This window comes from Stylophora pistillata, chromosome 14 (assembly GCF_964205215.1).
Source record: "Stylophora pistillata chromosome 14, jaStyPist1.2, whole genome shotgun sequence".
NCBI lineage: Eukaryota > Metazoa > Cnidaria > Anthozoa > Scleractinia > Pocilloporidae > Stylophora > Stylophora pistillata.
In genome coordinates this window covers 24,369,442-24,384,946 of record NC_142532.1, presented here as the reverse complement: position 1 = coordinate 24,384,946, position 15,505 = coordinate 24,369,442, and the positions used below count along the sequence as shown (strand labels likewise).

Below are 15,505 nucleotides of genomic sequence, written 5' to 3'. Positions count from 1 at the left end.
ATGATCTAGCAGTCACCATATCATGATATGCTAAGTAACATCACATGTGTATCACCAAATTAAAAACAGACTTTAAATCAAGACAGATATATTTGACATAAACATTCAAACTCACCTCACAATATTCTGTAACAATGCAGAAGAACTCTCCATCCATGAAACTATCCAAGAACTTGTCAATGTTAGGATGATTTAGCTAAAAAAAGGTGAAAAATTCAATCTGGCACTTGTTGTTACAAAGACAGTGGGAATTGAGAGCACTCTCCCAAACAGCTATGCTACAATACTTGTAGGGAATATCACAAGTTACATCAAATTTTTTTTTTACTATTTCTATGTCCACAATTCATCTAGCCTGCTTGCAGGCCGTAGTTGGTGTGTGCATGCAAGATTCAAGGGGGCAAATATATTTGGTTGCCATAATGGATGGGTGGAATTGATCTGGGAGGAGTGACAAACCAAAAGGGAGGAAAGAGGAGAAGAAAAACCAGAAACCCCCCCCACCTTGCCTCTCACTTTATCACTTGTCCGAGATCTTCCACCCGTCCAATATAGTGACCAAATGTATTCACCATGTTGAATCTCCCACATACCAACTTTCCCCTATGAGCAGTGTACAATTCATCATTTCTAGGCAACCTCAGAAAGTCTCAGTTATTTCAGTTAAAGTAAAAAAATACTGGATGTTCATTTGACAAATTTAAGTTTTTTAAGTTCAGGGTATATGTTGCTTGTTGTACATTATGCTCTCTTGCATATCTGTCGATTAATACGAGCTAAATTTGTAAACCTACATTGGATAACAATCTAGCTTCTCTCAATATGGCATCTACTGTTTCATCTGGCTGTAGCTCCCCCACAAATATCTCCTTCAAAACCTTCCTAAATGAATTAAGAAGATAAATTGTGTGTCAGTGATAAAAACTTTTTTACAGATCTGCTGCTGAAGAAGTTTGTTGAATAATGAATTTCTGATTCCTGTTTCAAGGTTGTTTTAGTGAACTCTACAGTTACATTACATAAATTCAGGTTTTTTTTTTCCATGGCATGGACAAATAAGCTTAATTGCTACTTGATTGTCCATTTGTTGAGTGATCTTGTTCCATACTAATAGCAGAGTTGAATCAGGGAGAATTTTCTTACAACAGCCCTTTGTTCCATTAAAGCAAGAAGAGAAGATTCATATGGTAATTTTTTAGTTAGAAACGATCTTACCCTGACAGACACGTCCTCGTTCTATCCACTACCAAGGTTAATCTGATACCTGTGGCTTTCCTCTAGACTCCAGTGTGTAAGCACAAATACAATCAAAATGCACCTCACTTTGTTCTCATAAAAGTTTGATGTGCATAAAAGCTTAAGCTTTTATCGTTTTCGACTTGCAAGTAGTAAGTAGCGATATGATTTTAGCTGGGTATATCCTATTTATTCTCTAATTCATTAGTTATCTTACTTAATTATTTAGACACGACCCCACAAGCGAAGTGTCGTTTTTAATACTTATCGTGTATAAATAAAGATTATTGATTGATGGATTGAGCGCAAGAGGTCACCTTCTCAAATATTTGTTGCAGCGAGTTCTTCATAAATCAATAAAGTGTTCACTTGCGTTATACATCTACACACACAGTTTTAGTTTCAATAGGAACTGAACATTTTGCTCTTTCCCACTGTTACGCATAAACAGGGGAACAATGGTATCGACATTCTACAAAGAAGAACCACCAAAATCATACAGTGATATTGGTCAATAAAGGTGCTGTAAACAAAAAAATTAATGATATCACACAAATGATAACCCTACGGCAGCCGGTGGAAGTTTTACCGCCCAGATAAGTCCGCCTGTTGCATACTTTTCGGACAGTTTTTTTTTTTTTTTTTACATCTACTACGCTATGGAAGTGAATGTATGTTACTCTTTCTCACCGGATGTGTGGAAGAGTTGACTGACAAACGAAGATAATTTTGATTCCAAACAGCCAGTTTTGGGTTAGTAGTCCATGTATGGGAATACATGGGAATACATTGGAATACATTGAAAATATATACCGAGCTCAGGACATTTTACGGGGTCATACATGGACTCCTAACCGGTGAAAAAGAAGGCGCCATTTTTGATTTGATTAGTGGTGTTTCACCAATACTAGCGGGAACTCACGACTAAAGTTTCCGTGAGGACCTTCTTCAAGAGCCATTACGATGAAAAACCTGTGATGGAACGGACCTCTTGGATACATGGAGGGGGAAAGAATTCTGAAGGCGCTTCTGAATGGTGAAACAAACGATTTGTTTGAAGACACCAAGGTCCGTCTTCGCAAATATAGTTTTGCAATTATGTTTCCTTAAAGCAAGCTTATGATAGCTTTTAAAGTTTTGTGCAGTTTTATGATTATCATCAAGCTACAGGGAAACGATGTTGACTTTCCATCGATTGAATTTTAGTAAATGTGGAATACCATTCTTCTGAAAAATAATTGCGCACGATCGATGGAAAGGGTATTCGTTTGCCTTCATCGACGGGAGAATGTTTTACCCATGTAATACACTTGTTTTGCATACTGAACTTTACACATTTCCAAAGATACTGACAATAAGTAGAATTAATTCAACAATTAAGAGCTTCTTTCATCGGTGATCATTTCCGTTGGTGATCAATTCCGTTATTCTCATGTTCTCAAATTATGTGTGTTTTGGGGGTGACATTGTAAGGAGAAATGAGATGCTAGTCACCCCCAAGTCAAAGGGTTAAAAAAGGCGAAATCTGTTTAATATTTTTGTGAGTACATGAAACAACATTTTGAAAGATGGCATGATTATGTTTATGAAGCAATTCTCTAATTTTCTTTTAGACTATCTTTCTCCGCTACGATCACCCTTGAATGCCAAAAATGGCAGCAAGTTGGGTTGCAAAGTTGCAGAAGAATCTGTGTCAAAATACACATTGTTTTCAACCAAGTTTCTGAGATGGGCTATTGAGACTTTGAAAAAAGTCAAAGCAAAAGGGAAGCACCTTGATGAAATCACAAACTCCTCAAATTTAGGTAAGTGAGAGCTGCAAAATAAGTGTACAGAGTTTTCAAAAAGGATTGGCTATTAGCCAGTATATGGCTAGTTGCATGCATTCTGGGATCTTGGGGCATGCTGCCCACAAAGTATTGTTTCTGGGAGAGGGGATGGCACAGGGGTGAGAGGACTCACCCCCCCCCCCTCCATGTTGTGATGCAGGTTCAATTCCTGGACTTGGCATGAGATGTGGGTTGACTCAGTTTTTGGTTCTTGTCCTCACTCCAGGAGTATTTTCTCCAGGTCTTCCTGTTTTCCTCTCTGTAAAAATCTGCAAAAAATTTTTTTTCTTTCTTTTCTTCTATTTACCTCCCTGTCATGGGGAGCATCGCATATGGTCTTAGGCAATAAAGACCCAGTTACCCCCAATTGAGTTGGTTTGTACTTAATCTATTTAAAATGTATGGGCTCTAAAATTCTATCTCGTGCATTTGTTTGGAAGTATATGCAAAGTGATATGATAGTTGGTTGGCTAGGTAAACATGAGCTAGGTAGAGATTGAATGGGTGCTCAACCAGCATGAAAATGTAATTTAACCTTAAATATTTTTGTGGATGTTTATGCGAAAATGGCCTTCAAGGAAGTTGTTTGTTCAGGAAATTTGTTGTTTTTTCACAACTCAAAATCAAGGTAGTTTTTTTCATGTTCTAAAATGGTGGCCAGTACTTAAGGAGAACCCTGAATGTTTATGACTTTTTTTGTCCCTTCCTCTCCAAGCATCTGAATATAAAAAAGAGACTTGAAGAAACCTCAGAATTTTTTTTATTTCTTATCTTTGATAATCAATCTCAAAATGACTTTTGTCTCCTACACGAAATATAGTTTCTAGTTGTGTGATAGTGGGAAACAATACACCTGTATACCTTCTTAGAACACCCCAGATCATTTTGGTGAACCGACAATACTGACTTTAGTAGTAGTAAAATACTAATGAACAACTTCCTTAAAATGGTTGAAAAATGTTAATTTTGTTTGTAAGAGTTCATACTTATCCTTCATTAGAAGTAATGTGAAAATTAAAATGATTACTGACTAATATACAATTCTATGGATTTTTGTTTAGTGAGTATGTTGCTCAGCGACACATTATCTATTCAGAATGGTAAATATCTCAAGTTTATTCCTTCACTGACCAACTTGGCAAGAGAATTTATTTGATTATTGTTCAGCTCATATCTAAGGGTCAGATTGACCAGGCTTTTTGTCATGCTAATGGCTTGCTCAAGTTCATTCAAGTGGTCAAGTCCTGGAAAAACTATGATGGTGGAAAAATGGAGAAGGGGCTCTCTTCACTCTCTCTTCGAATAAATGGATGGTCTCCATTGTCAAATAGAACTCCTTATCTTGTGGAAGGAAAGTATTCTACTGTTTGTTACTAGTCAGTTTGTGAGAGGTGATGGGTGAAGTACAACTGTATGTTGTCATTCAAAGTGCAGTTTTTGATTCACAGTTTTGTTTTCTTCACAGAATTCACATTCTGAGAGAATGTGTTACAGTTGCACAGCAAGCAAGCAAGGTTATTCACGATGCTCTTGAAGACCCTGATATTCCTTTATCTCTTAATGAGCTGTGATGGCTGGGTAGTACTGTTTACAATGTAGGCTGTGTGTCCTATCAAAGCGACTGTTTTACTGACGGAGTGCCATTGCTGGCTCTTGCCTGTGATGAGTTAAAAATCTGTAGCTTTGGAGCTGAAACAGAAGAGAAAATCATTGTCCAAGCTGAAGCGGTAAAGTCTGTTCAATTGATGAAGGTACTATAATTTAAAGTTTATTGAAATAATTAATAGTTCAGTTGAACTATGGTTTGACCCTATACATGAGAGTTTTCCTCGCTGAAAATGTTACATTCAAGTATTGTTTCAAGACTGTCTTATGGGAAGCAGGTGTTCTAAGCTAGAACAAGGTCCTTTCATACAGTCAACAACTGCCAGAATTCGACAAATTTCTTAATTACTGGTAGCTAAACACATGTAGAAGTAAAGAACAACCCAGCACAGGAGTATAAAGGAATTTTGGAAGACTTTAAGGGAAACTTTGACAAAGAGTTTTGTGCTGAACTTTTCAACTTACTAGCCAAGTGGCCAGTGACATCTTAGATGTTACGGCAATTTTAGTTTGTTTACTAGCCAAACTGGCTGTTGGAAATCAGAAACCACTAGCCAAAACTGAATTTCCACTAGTCTGTGGCTAGTTGGCTACCATTAGTGTGGAGCGCTAGAGGGGAGTAACCTTTTCATGAACTGGTATTCTTTCTAGGGGGAATCACCAACACTCCTAATCAGTTCATGATTCTGAAACTGAAATAAGCTGTGACAAGATAGGCCTTCTAGCTCATGAGGTCAATTTGCTATGGCTACAAACATGAAACAGGTTTGCGATGAACCAAATAGGAACAAGGGTGGGTAAGAGGGGAAAACTTATTACTCTTTCACTCCCAAGATTTCATTCATAATTCTCCTTAGTGTCTGCTTCACAATTTCTATGATCTAAGTTTGGAGAATTTGGTATTAGCTTAACTTATAATCCCTTTATCAATTGGTATTTGTCTTTATTCTCATTACTTGTCTGTTTGATATAGTGTTGATACAGTAAGGAGAAATTCTGTCTTGGTCACTCATGGGAGTTAAAGGGTGAATGTAGAATAAGTTGCTGATCACAAATCTAATTTTGGCTAACAATGACATGGTGAGTTTTGAAAATGTTTATTTGGCAATGTTTGAAAAATACTTTTCAGGTGAAGCTACTCACAAAGTATGCCTTGCTAGTTGACTGTCAAAGAAGAGCTGGAAGAATCAGGGATGCACTAAAGACTGCTTCAACTGTGGTCCTGGTAGCACTGAAAACAGCCTCTGATGCCCACACCCTAAAACAGCCAGTCAGGCAATGGGTCTCAGTGAAACATGAGCTGGTGAAGGATCTACAGGAGGGAGAAAAACAGTCTGAGAGATGCAGGTTTGTAATAGAGTTCAAAATAAATATTAGTATTTTGATGTCGATTAACTTAAAGCTTATGAGTTTTAAGCAGATGTCAGATCATAATGTGTAAAAAAAAGGTTACAAGAACTCCAGTAAATTGGTTTTAATTTGTTTAAACTTGATCAAATACATGCATGTTGTTTTCATAATCAAACAGAACATACATACATGCAGCAAATATAAAGATTATTCCATGGGAAGTGCCCTCAAACGATTTCTATTCACAAGTTGCGATGCATCAGAAAAGGGAGGAGTGAGTTTTTTATGCATTGCAGCAAGTGAACTATCATAACATAACCGTTGAAATGTGGCAGATTCCTCACCTCAATACACCAAAATCCTAGTTTTTGGCTCGTTCAAGGCTTCAAAAGGATCAGATAAAATTAATTTAAAGAGGGAAGAAAAAAATGGGGGGAATTCTAATATTTTTAAGGTTGACTCTGGAGAGATAAGGCACAGTGATAAAAAAAGACAAAATGATATAATCATTATGGTGTTGAAGAATTACATAATTAAAGTAAGATTGAGTAAATTGGAAACTGTTTGAAGAAATTTCTTGGTTCTTTTTTCTTCTCAGAACCCTATGCAGTGCATTTGCAGAGCAAGAAGATGCAAAAGATGTAGAAGGAAGCCAGCTCTGTTTTGTTTTGCAGGAAGAGCTTGCTTGTTACAAGACCAAAAGGTAACAAAATACTTTCTTTTACATTCTGACTTCTTCTTATGGTTTCCCCTTTCATAAGTGAAGTACAACTGTACCTGCCAAAATGTTTCATTGAATTGTTCCAAACTTTTTCAGCTATGACACAGCAGTAGGGCAAATTGCTGTAGTTCATATATTTTGAACTGCGGTATGAGATACGTATGATGCACGATCCTCGCAGTAGATAGCGCTATTTAAGCAATAGCGCTACAGTGTATTTAAGCAATAGCGCTATCTACTGCGAGGATTGTGCATCATGCGTATCTAATACCGCAGTTCAAAATATATGAACTTCATACATTTCATTGTATACTTACAATTGTTCACCGCCTTTGAGCCACCTCACTTGAAATTTCAGCCAGTAGCCTAACTTCTTAGCTACCAGCCTGAAAGGCCTAGTGCTGTTGGACAGGATATTAGTCAATGGCAGGCAGGGCTCCAATTTAATTTTTGGATCACTAACCCTTCGGGTTAGTAGACATCTTTTTTACTAACCAAATAATAAAGTTTGGTATCCAAGCTCACAAGTTACGATATCTCAAATATTGAACATTTTGATAATAACAACTAGGACAAATTAAAGAGTAGCTGAAATTGCATAGTGACCTCAAAAACGTAGACAATTATCCACCTATTTTATTTCCCTCTTGTTTACCATGATTAGTCAAGAACAGTACATCTACAGCATTCTCTAAAAAGAGTTAAAGTTGACTTAACAACTTGAGTATTCTAAGTATTCCTCTGAGAGTCGGGCCTACGTGCTCTTTGCCCTGAGGTCTACTGATGTTTAAATATGTTAGAAAATGTTACTCACCATGTCGGGTTAGTTGGACAAATTTTTAGTAACCAAACGTTGAAAATTACTAACCATTGGTTAATGGGTTACCATTAATTTCGAGCCCTTGCTTGTAAATCCACAGCATTTAAGTTGCTATTACCAATCCATACTCATGGTTGGAAAGGGTCAGTATGAAACTAGAGTGGGTTGCCTGAGAACAAAACACAGTGGCCTTGGTTAGGACTCCAAAACAGTCCTCTTAAATTGGAGTTCAGCATGGTAACCATGGATTGACCAAGTCTCCTATTAATTGTGAAGAATTTTTATCATCTTCTTATTGAAAGGACAAAGTTGGTCATTCAAACTGTCAGTTACTTTTATTAAAATGAATCTTTACTCAGCAGACACCTTGATGGGCAGGGACAAAAAAAATTGATCCCTTTCAAGTACATCAAATCTGCATCAAAAGAAACCTAGACCTGCGATGAGCAGACACTGCAGGGCTCGACACTAATAGTAGCTGAGTTTCTTTAGATCTGCACCGCAGTACTGTCAAGAAGCTGGGGAGACTCTAGAACAGTTATTGGACTCAACAGATAGTCAGGATGAGGAGAAAAACATGCATTCACGTTTGCTGGATAGACTTGGTGCTGCATATTTATGGCAGGCTTTGCTTGAGCACAAAGATGCAGTAAATGAGAGAGCAACTTCAGCAAGGCCAGAGCTTTCTGACAGTTATGAAGGAGAAGAGGAAAGTACTGGAAACTTTTTTGATTAAGATCTGATCTGACAATTTGATGACCCACCCAGGTCTCAAATTTGGATTTCTTGAGGTCGTGCTGGCTGCAGGCTATCTGTTAGGCCACTGAGTGTGCCTCCAACAAAGAGACGCACTGGGGCAAGAAGTTGATTTCAGTTAATTTGAAGTCTAGAGTGAACATTACTTATACAGATTTTATATTGTTCCTTGTTCAACACATTTTCAGGAACAAATTGTTGTCTTTGATGAAATGTCATGTGCCTGTTTTACAATAGACATGAATTTTGTAGTCAGTTTTTCTACAACAACAACATACTGTACCTGTACGTGTACATGGAGGACCGTGCAGAAGGGAAAGGGGCCCTGACATTGCACCTCCGGTGCATCCCCAAAAGCACCTCATTCCCTCAAAATATCAGACTGTCAAATGAAATGTTGGTGTAACTTTTCAGATAGAAGATATCTGCCTGGAGCAACCATTTATGGAATCACTTTGTGCAGCTTTGGAAATGTGGACGTCACTAAGGACCAAATCACTGCAACAAGACACCAGTGGAAAGGTAAATGTTTCCTGGAAAAAGCATTTTAGGGCTATGTAATATATTTTTTTACTTTAATTTCCAAAACATTAATATTTTTTCACTGGCAGTGAGAATTCTTTATTTGAAAACAAGTGAAACTGTAAAATTCCAAGAACAGTTTTCTTTCATGGGGAATTTGTTGTGAGAACTAAATAGGTATCAGCTTTTGATACTTTCAGACGTTTTACGATAGGTACTTAAACAATTTGAAAGATGTGCCATTAAAGATTTATGGATTACTAAAATTTAAATGCTGTGCTAAGTCTGCACTCAAACAGAGTGCCCACCCAGCCCGAGGTTATCCTGGTTTCCATTGAATTCACCCTTTAAATCCCAAGACCTAATCACTAATTCTGCCCTCTAGCTGCTACACATTTCCTTGTAAATAAGTTATAAGAATTTGGTGTTAGATCAAGAGAACAACTTCTACATGATAAGCTCAAGTATTCTCATTACCTGTTGAATCATGTATGGGCTTTAAAGGGAGAAGATACATGTTTAAATCATTTCTGGGAGTTAAAGGGCTAAGCAACTAGGCGTATTACTACTCCCCCAAGATGGGATGCTAGTCCATTGCAAGGTTATCCCCCTCCCCCAGCATTTTATCACTTGGCAAGCTTTTTATCTGTACTCCTGGTTACAGAGAGGCACGTGATAGAAAAGAAAGCTGTGTTTTGCCCAAGTGGACACAGCAAAATGACCCAGCCAGTTCTCAAACCCAGACCTCTTGACCCGCAGTGCAGCATACTAACCATTGGGTTACTGCATCTCCCACTGTATACAATACATTTAATCTTGCATGAATGTTATTCTCACTGAATTTTTTTTTTAATGTTCTAGGTTGACCTGGACCATCTTATTAATCCTGAAGAGACATATCATTACTTGCTTATCACTGCTAAAATGTTTGGGCTTTTAAAACAGGTGAAACCTGCTACGTACTTTCATTGGTGACGATTTGGATTTCCCACAGGCAATTAACTGTTCATGCAGTCCTGTCACAACATGACCATGGCAATAGAAATGTTAAAAAAAATGTTTCGGTACAAGAAATGACAGCAGTTTTAAGAGATTTAAGTATTTGAAGGAAAAGGCTATCACTCAACAGAAAAGAATGATTTTCTCCAGTCAGGTCTTTTTTATCTCGACTGGTAAATTTTATACAGTGAGGATCCTTGCCTTTGTTATCAGTGGTGTAATGAATAAGGTAGGTTCTGCATTGTTGGAGGTTATTACAAGATAATTTGGTTGTATCAACTGGGTTAATAAATATTAATTGGCCGCAGCAAAGAATTTCTAAAGCTGATATTCCAAGGTTAAGCCCTTTATCAGAGCAAATGGTGAAGGGTTAATACTTGAAACATCAGCTTCAGAAATTGTTTTCAGCATCCGATTGGCATGTACATTATCAACTCAGCTGATGAAACCAAATTATATGTACTTATAATTCCACCCCCCCCCCCCCCCCATCTGCCCCATCTGATGCAGCACAACATATGGGTATCTTCAAAAAATTAAGCGTGTGGGAACATCTTCCATTGCACCACTCCCTTCCCAGGATTAACTCTGCTACCCTTAGGCTTAGGCAAGTTAAGCCAATAATTTATATCCGCTTTGCAATACTGAGCGTTTTAAAAATGCTTTTATTGATAGACTTGGTTTTAAGCATAACTTAGCTGTAAGTAATTAATACACATTTTAGCCCATTACACTTTATACGTAACACTTGATATGTATTTTATCAGTGAAATAAAGACTATTTACTATTTTAATTTACAACAGTTTCCCATCAGAATCTTACCCCCTTTATTCATTCAATGAATGAATTGTTTTCTTGCAGCCCTTAAAAAAAGCTAGTGCTCTTTGCATGGCTGCCAGTATATCCCAATCAGTTGGTACCAAAGATATGCTGGATAATGGATTGTGTGCCCTAAGTGATGCTGTTCACTCATTGTGTGACATTCTGGACTTGTCACATGCTTCAATTATTCTGTCTCATACAAGTAACCTGGTTGATAGATTTGAGCCCTGCAGTACTTCATGGGTTCAGTTCTTGTTGGCCAAGAGTCACTATTTGCTAGTCACAGGAAAGGTATGAAAAATCAAAATCATTATTAACCCTATCACTACTTTAACTAACTCTACTTACTGTATGCCAAACACTTCTCGTGATGTAAGTTTGGAAAATTTGGTATTGGATTAACTAAATAATCCTCTACAATTGATTTTTTTCTTTATTCTCCTCACTTGTCTGCTTGACATTGTACTGATGTTGTAAGGAGAATTCCTGTCTTGGTCTCTGACATGGGAGTCAAAGGGTTAAACAAGCATTCATCATGCAAGCATACTTGTATACGTGGTACTCTAGCTCCATGTTGGTGATTTTTCTTTGTGCTGAAGAACTTGGAATAGCTTTAGGCAAGGAAACTGTGGGCCAGCTAGCCTCTGAGAGCAGCTGGGAAATCCAATTTGTATAGTAATGACATGATTTTGAGTGCAATTTGGAATAAATAAGCACGAGTAAATTTTCTCAAAGACTAACAAAGTTGCATGAGCCCATAGGGTGAGTGCAATTTGTGATCTTTGAAAACATTTACAAGTGATTATTTATTCCAAATTGCACGAGAAAATCATGTGATTATGTATTAATAATATACATGAAAAAATACGAGGTAGCTTCTCATAACTACGCGGAAGAAAAGCGCATGCATCACATGCAAAAATAATTTATTGAAATCCTACAAGTGACATTGACCTTGACATTGACATTGACCAATTATTCTGACCAATCAGAATGTCTGGTTTGTTTCTTTCTTTGCACTGAATTAACCCTCTTCTGTACTGAATTAACTCTCTTCTGCACTGAATTAACTGAAAACTGCGTTCATCTTAACCAATCAGAAGTGAGAAATTTTTTCATGTATATTATACAATATACGGTATAGGAGGAAATACCAATTAAACAGGTCTATAATAGTCAGTACGTGTAAACACGGGATTGTTCAGTTTGTGATGTGTGTGTCAGTCGTGGTTTTCATTGATTAATGTTGAGTATGCGGAAGGGGAGGTCTCCCTGAAGGAAGCACTGCAGAGTGAAGTCTTCACACACAAGAGTTACAAGTCCCACCTGTTGAAAGCCAGATGGAAATCAATTTGCTGTGAATATGCAATGCTCCCACCCACAATCCACAAATTTAAGATAACAGTTGGTAAGTTCACTCTTCTTCTTTGGAAATTCCTCTTTCCAAAACTTAGATCTACTCTTCTCCACAGTTATTCAGTAACTTTTTCATAATGGAAATGGGAATTTAGCAGTGGATATTCCATAAGATGGCTCTTCTTGTCCACTGATACTAGGTCTAATTGGAATTTGGAGTGTTTGTTTTTGGAGACCCCTAGAAAGATCCTTGGAGTAAGGAAAAAAACTAACAACAAACTCAACCCACATGTGACACCAGGTCCAAGAATTGAACTAATGGGAGGCGAGTGACCTCACCACCGCCCAATCCCAGCTCCCCAATATTGATTTTTTATTTCATTGCTTTCATAAACCGTCGCCAAGTGACCTGTGAAAATTTAGGCAGACTTAGTACCAACAAAACAGTCTGTTCAACCAGATAATTTTTGATCAGTGAATCAATTCATGAGTTTATGAGTAATTCCCAGGTGACAGTTATTTTTTTTAGTATTATCATTGTTGAGATCCTCTACTTGGTTCACTGACTCCTGGAATGGGCTATGGATGCACTTCATAAACTAACACAAATGGCTGAAGAAATCTTTGGTTTAGATGCGTTTTGTACTGGCAAACAGATACACAAGCAAAAGGAAAATTTGTTGGGTAAGGTGATTGAGGAATTTTTGTTTCCTTTTATTCTTGACACAATTCTGCAGAGCCCTGCTTGCAAAGTAGTGCCCCTGATTTCTATGAGCTTCTACTAGGGACAATGTGTTCTGATGACTGGGATAATACAGGGGTTTCATTAAGGGCCAGGCACCGGGCAAATTGACCGGTTGTGAGGACGGTTTTGCCCACCTGATTTGACGGTCTGGAGGAAAGTTTATCTTATAAAGAAGTTCAGTTCAAAGAGTTTTGCCCGCCTGTGAAAACCAGTTTCCCTCCTGCAGAAAACATTAATGAAGCCCCTGATAATATATACCTAAATCATGTGGTTGGCAATACCTTGCAATCCTAATTCAGGCTTTGAGATAGAGTTGTGCTTGTAATTGGATGTGTTATTATCCTGATTAAAATATAGAGAAAAGTGCAATCAAACTGGCCTGAAACATGGGAGAGTTTTCTTCTGTTTTATTATTAAACTTTTAATCACATATTTTGGCATCTATTCCTTTTGTTTGTGCAGATTTGCTAGCCACATCAGAAAGTTCTGGCCAAAACCTTTCTAGTTAGTCAATCCTAAATGACTTGCTCTCATCCCTGTTACAAGTTGGTCAGCTGTATGCTCATCAGGGAGCTGTGAGGGAAGCTTTGAGGCAGTTTGTGGATGGTGTTGCACTAGCAAGGCAATTTTGCCTACCATACAGGTGATTTATGAATGTTTAGTAAAAGCTCTGTTAAACTTTTGGACCCACACTAGATCAGAAAGTCAAGGAGCATCAATCCAAAATTTTAGATGAGAGAATTTTGAGGATAACATTAACTGTCCTTGTCTGTTACTCTTAGACATCAAGCTGTTACCAGAACAGGAAAGAGAATAAAGTAAGATCTTAAAAATTGTTTGCTGAACATGAAGTTGTGCTGAAAATGAAGGGTTAATTTCTTTTGTTTTATTCCCCTGATGTGAATTCAACATTGAATTAATCTGCTGGTAATTGGTAAATTTGCCTTGTCCAAACCAGCAAAACAGTTATTTTTCAGATTTTTTCTTTTTTTTTTTTTTTTTTGCAATTATGGCAAATGTATAAACAAATTTCATTTCAACTTCTTATGTCCCCATAGAGCAAGATATCTTAGCTATAGTAAGGATGCCAAAGGGGAATTGTTTACCTCTAAAGATTAATTTGGAACTAGTTTTTAGAAGACTCATCTAGACTACAAAGATAATGGCAAAGTTTACATCCTTTTTGTTAATTTAAGTTGAAGTTTCAACTCAAATTAATTAAAGATGACTTCACTGACTAGTGACCAGGGATATTTTCAATTGAATCCCTGTGGTTTTGTTATTTTAGGAGAATAGCAAAGGATTTTTCTAAACCTTTGGTATATATGATAACACCTTTGCTTGTGAGCACTTGTAGCTACTGTTGCATTTGATAGACTTCTATTTGTTATGTATACAAAAGAGAGAGATTTTTCGTGACCTTGTGAAAACCAGTTGGATGCTTTTACCTCTTAGACATGGCACACAACTCTCCGTGTTTACTGGTATCCCCAATTACTGTGGCACTGAGTGACTCAAATTTTATCTGCTCCTTTATATGGGATGCAAAAACAAGGAACTAGAACCTTTGATCCCAGAACAAGGAACTAGAACATGGCTGCCAGAACAGGGGATTACAGAACAGGGAACTAGAACATGGATGCCAGAACAGGGAACTACTGTAAGACATGGGATGTCAACAGGGAACTAGAACATGGGATGCCAGAGCAGGGAACTTAATAAATCTACAAGTAGATTTCTCTTTATTTTGTTATTTCCTTTTTGTCTGTTAGGAAAACAAAGGAGATCTGGTGAAGCTTGCAGAACGTCTTTCCTCCTTGTCACTTGATGACTCTTCAACTAATACTGCTCACCAAAAACTGGCTGCCCTGGTCAAGACTTGAAACATCATGAAGTTTTCCTTGTGTGCAACTGAGAGATACAAACACGGTCTCTTCACTCCTGAAGAAATTTCCCTATTGCAGAACATGCCTAAAGGTACATTATAGTTATTTTACAAGCAATAGCGAGCTTTCAGCTGTGTTATGCAGCCAAACCAGCTTCAAAGAAAGTGTTTAACTGTTCAACTTTCTCAGGATTGGTTTGTAGAACAGTGTGACTCTTATAACAGGAGAATATTTTTTTCTAGCGAAATGTAATTATCACTAATTTAACATAATTCTTTAAGCAAAATGACTTTGTTAAAAACTTTTTGTTACCAGACCACCTCATTTGACTCTTCCCAATTCTTCAGCTCATGCTACACATAGAACTGATGATTACATTTGCCATGAATTTTTAGTTCCTTTGACAAGTAGAACTGAAATTTAATTTGTTACGTTGAGCAAATAATGAATTTTGGCAATAATCCTATAGTGTGATATTGACAAGGTAAGAAATTAGAATTGTTGTTTTCTAGAGTGAACTGTTTGCACTTTGGAAACCTTCACACATCCAGTAAGCAAGGACAGAGAACTGCTGATCTGCAGGGTAAGGGCTGACTGTGATCCTGCTGTGGTTAAGATTAACACAACATCTGGAGAAGCACAGAACAAGGATTGCACTGTATGTCGATGTGTTTGTAACAACTTGGTTATATTGCGGTTACTCTGTTGTTGTATTTAGGGAGAGTGGACCTCAAACCTCTACGTTGGAGGAGGTAGTAGCTTACAGTCAGTTGAGATTCTGTAGTGCAGGTGTAAGCTTTGTCCAAGGTCACCATGAGGGGTTTTTGGGTAAAACACTGAATTCTCACAATACCTCT

General features: G+C 37.5%; 4 protein-coding genes and 1 long non-coding RNA gene across 17 annotated transcripts in view; 3 read left to right on the top strand and 2 right to left on the bottom strand.

Annotated features, from left to right (window-relative positions):
* Positions 1-15,505, bottom strand: part of LOC148717163 (uncharacterized) — a 30,504-nt gene that overhangs the window by 3,913 nt on the left and 11,086 nt on the right. The window lies entirely within an intron of this gene.
* Positions 26-2,016, bottom strand: LOC148717166 (uncharacterized). The gene is made up of 4 exons (XM_088744688.1): positions 1,927-2,016; positions 1,216-1,277; positions 795-882; positions 26-196 (listed from the first exon to the last, which is right to left on the bottom strand). The coding sequence occupies exons 1-4, from the start codon at positions 2,014-2,016 to the stop codon at positions 41-43; spliced, it is 396 nt and encodes a 131-aa protein (XP_088600814.1). The 3' UTR covers positions 26-40.
* LOC148717165 (uncharacterized) lies at positions 2,069-4,812 on the top strand. Of its 3 annotated transcripts, XR_015995572.1 has the most exons (4): positions 2,069-2,272; positions 2,850-3,041; positions 4,127-4,165; positions 4,531-4,812. It is a non-coding gene; the product is annotated as an uncharacterized LOC148717165 (long non-coding RNA). The 3 variants fall into 3 exon arrangements; XR_015995574.1 differs by lacking the exon at positions 4,127-4,165 and having other exon boundaries at positions 4,233-4,811; XR_015995573.1 differs by lacking the exon at positions 4,127-4,165 and having other exon boundaries at positions 2,070-2,272; positions 4,531-4,811.
* LOC148717164 (uncharacterized) lies at positions 5,293-14,632 on the top strand. Of its 7 annotated transcripts, none has more exons than XM_088745802.1 (9): positions 7,992-8,274; positions 8,732-8,839; positions 9,701-9,784; positions 10,701-10,952; positions 11,913-12,069; positions 12,547-12,701; positions 13,225-13,405; positions 13,545-13,580; positions 14,218-14,281. In XM_088745802.1, exons 1-6 carry the CDS (start codon positions 8,215-8,217, stop codon positions 12,618-12,620), a joined length of 735 nt encoding a protein of 244 aa, XP_088601928.1. In that variant the 5' UTR covers positions 7,992-8,214; the 3' UTR covers positions 12,621-12,701; positions 13,225-13,405; positions 13,545-13,580; positions 14,218-14,281. The 7 variants fall into 7 exon arrangements, with proteins under 7 accessions (XP_088601931.1, XP_088601932.1, XP_088601928.1 ...); XM_088745803.1 differs by lacking the exon at positions 14,218-14,281 and adding an exon at positions 14,051-14,106; XM_088745804.1 differs by lacking the exons at positions 13,545-13,580; positions 14,218-14,281 and adding an exon at positions 14,535-14,632.
* Positions 14,626-15,505, top strand: part of LOC148717162 (separin-like) — a 13,638-nt gene continuing 12,758 nt past the window's right edge. For 4 of the 5 annotated variants that reach the window (XM_088745800.1, XM_088745799.1, XM_088745798.1 and 1 more), the window contains exon 1: positions 15,161-15,231. The gene's annotated coding sequence lies outside the window, so the exon portion shown is untranslated. Of the gene's footprint in view, positions 14,740-15,160; positions 15,307-15,505 lie in introns of those variants that run through there. The other variant, XM_088745797.1, reaches the window with a different exon arrangement.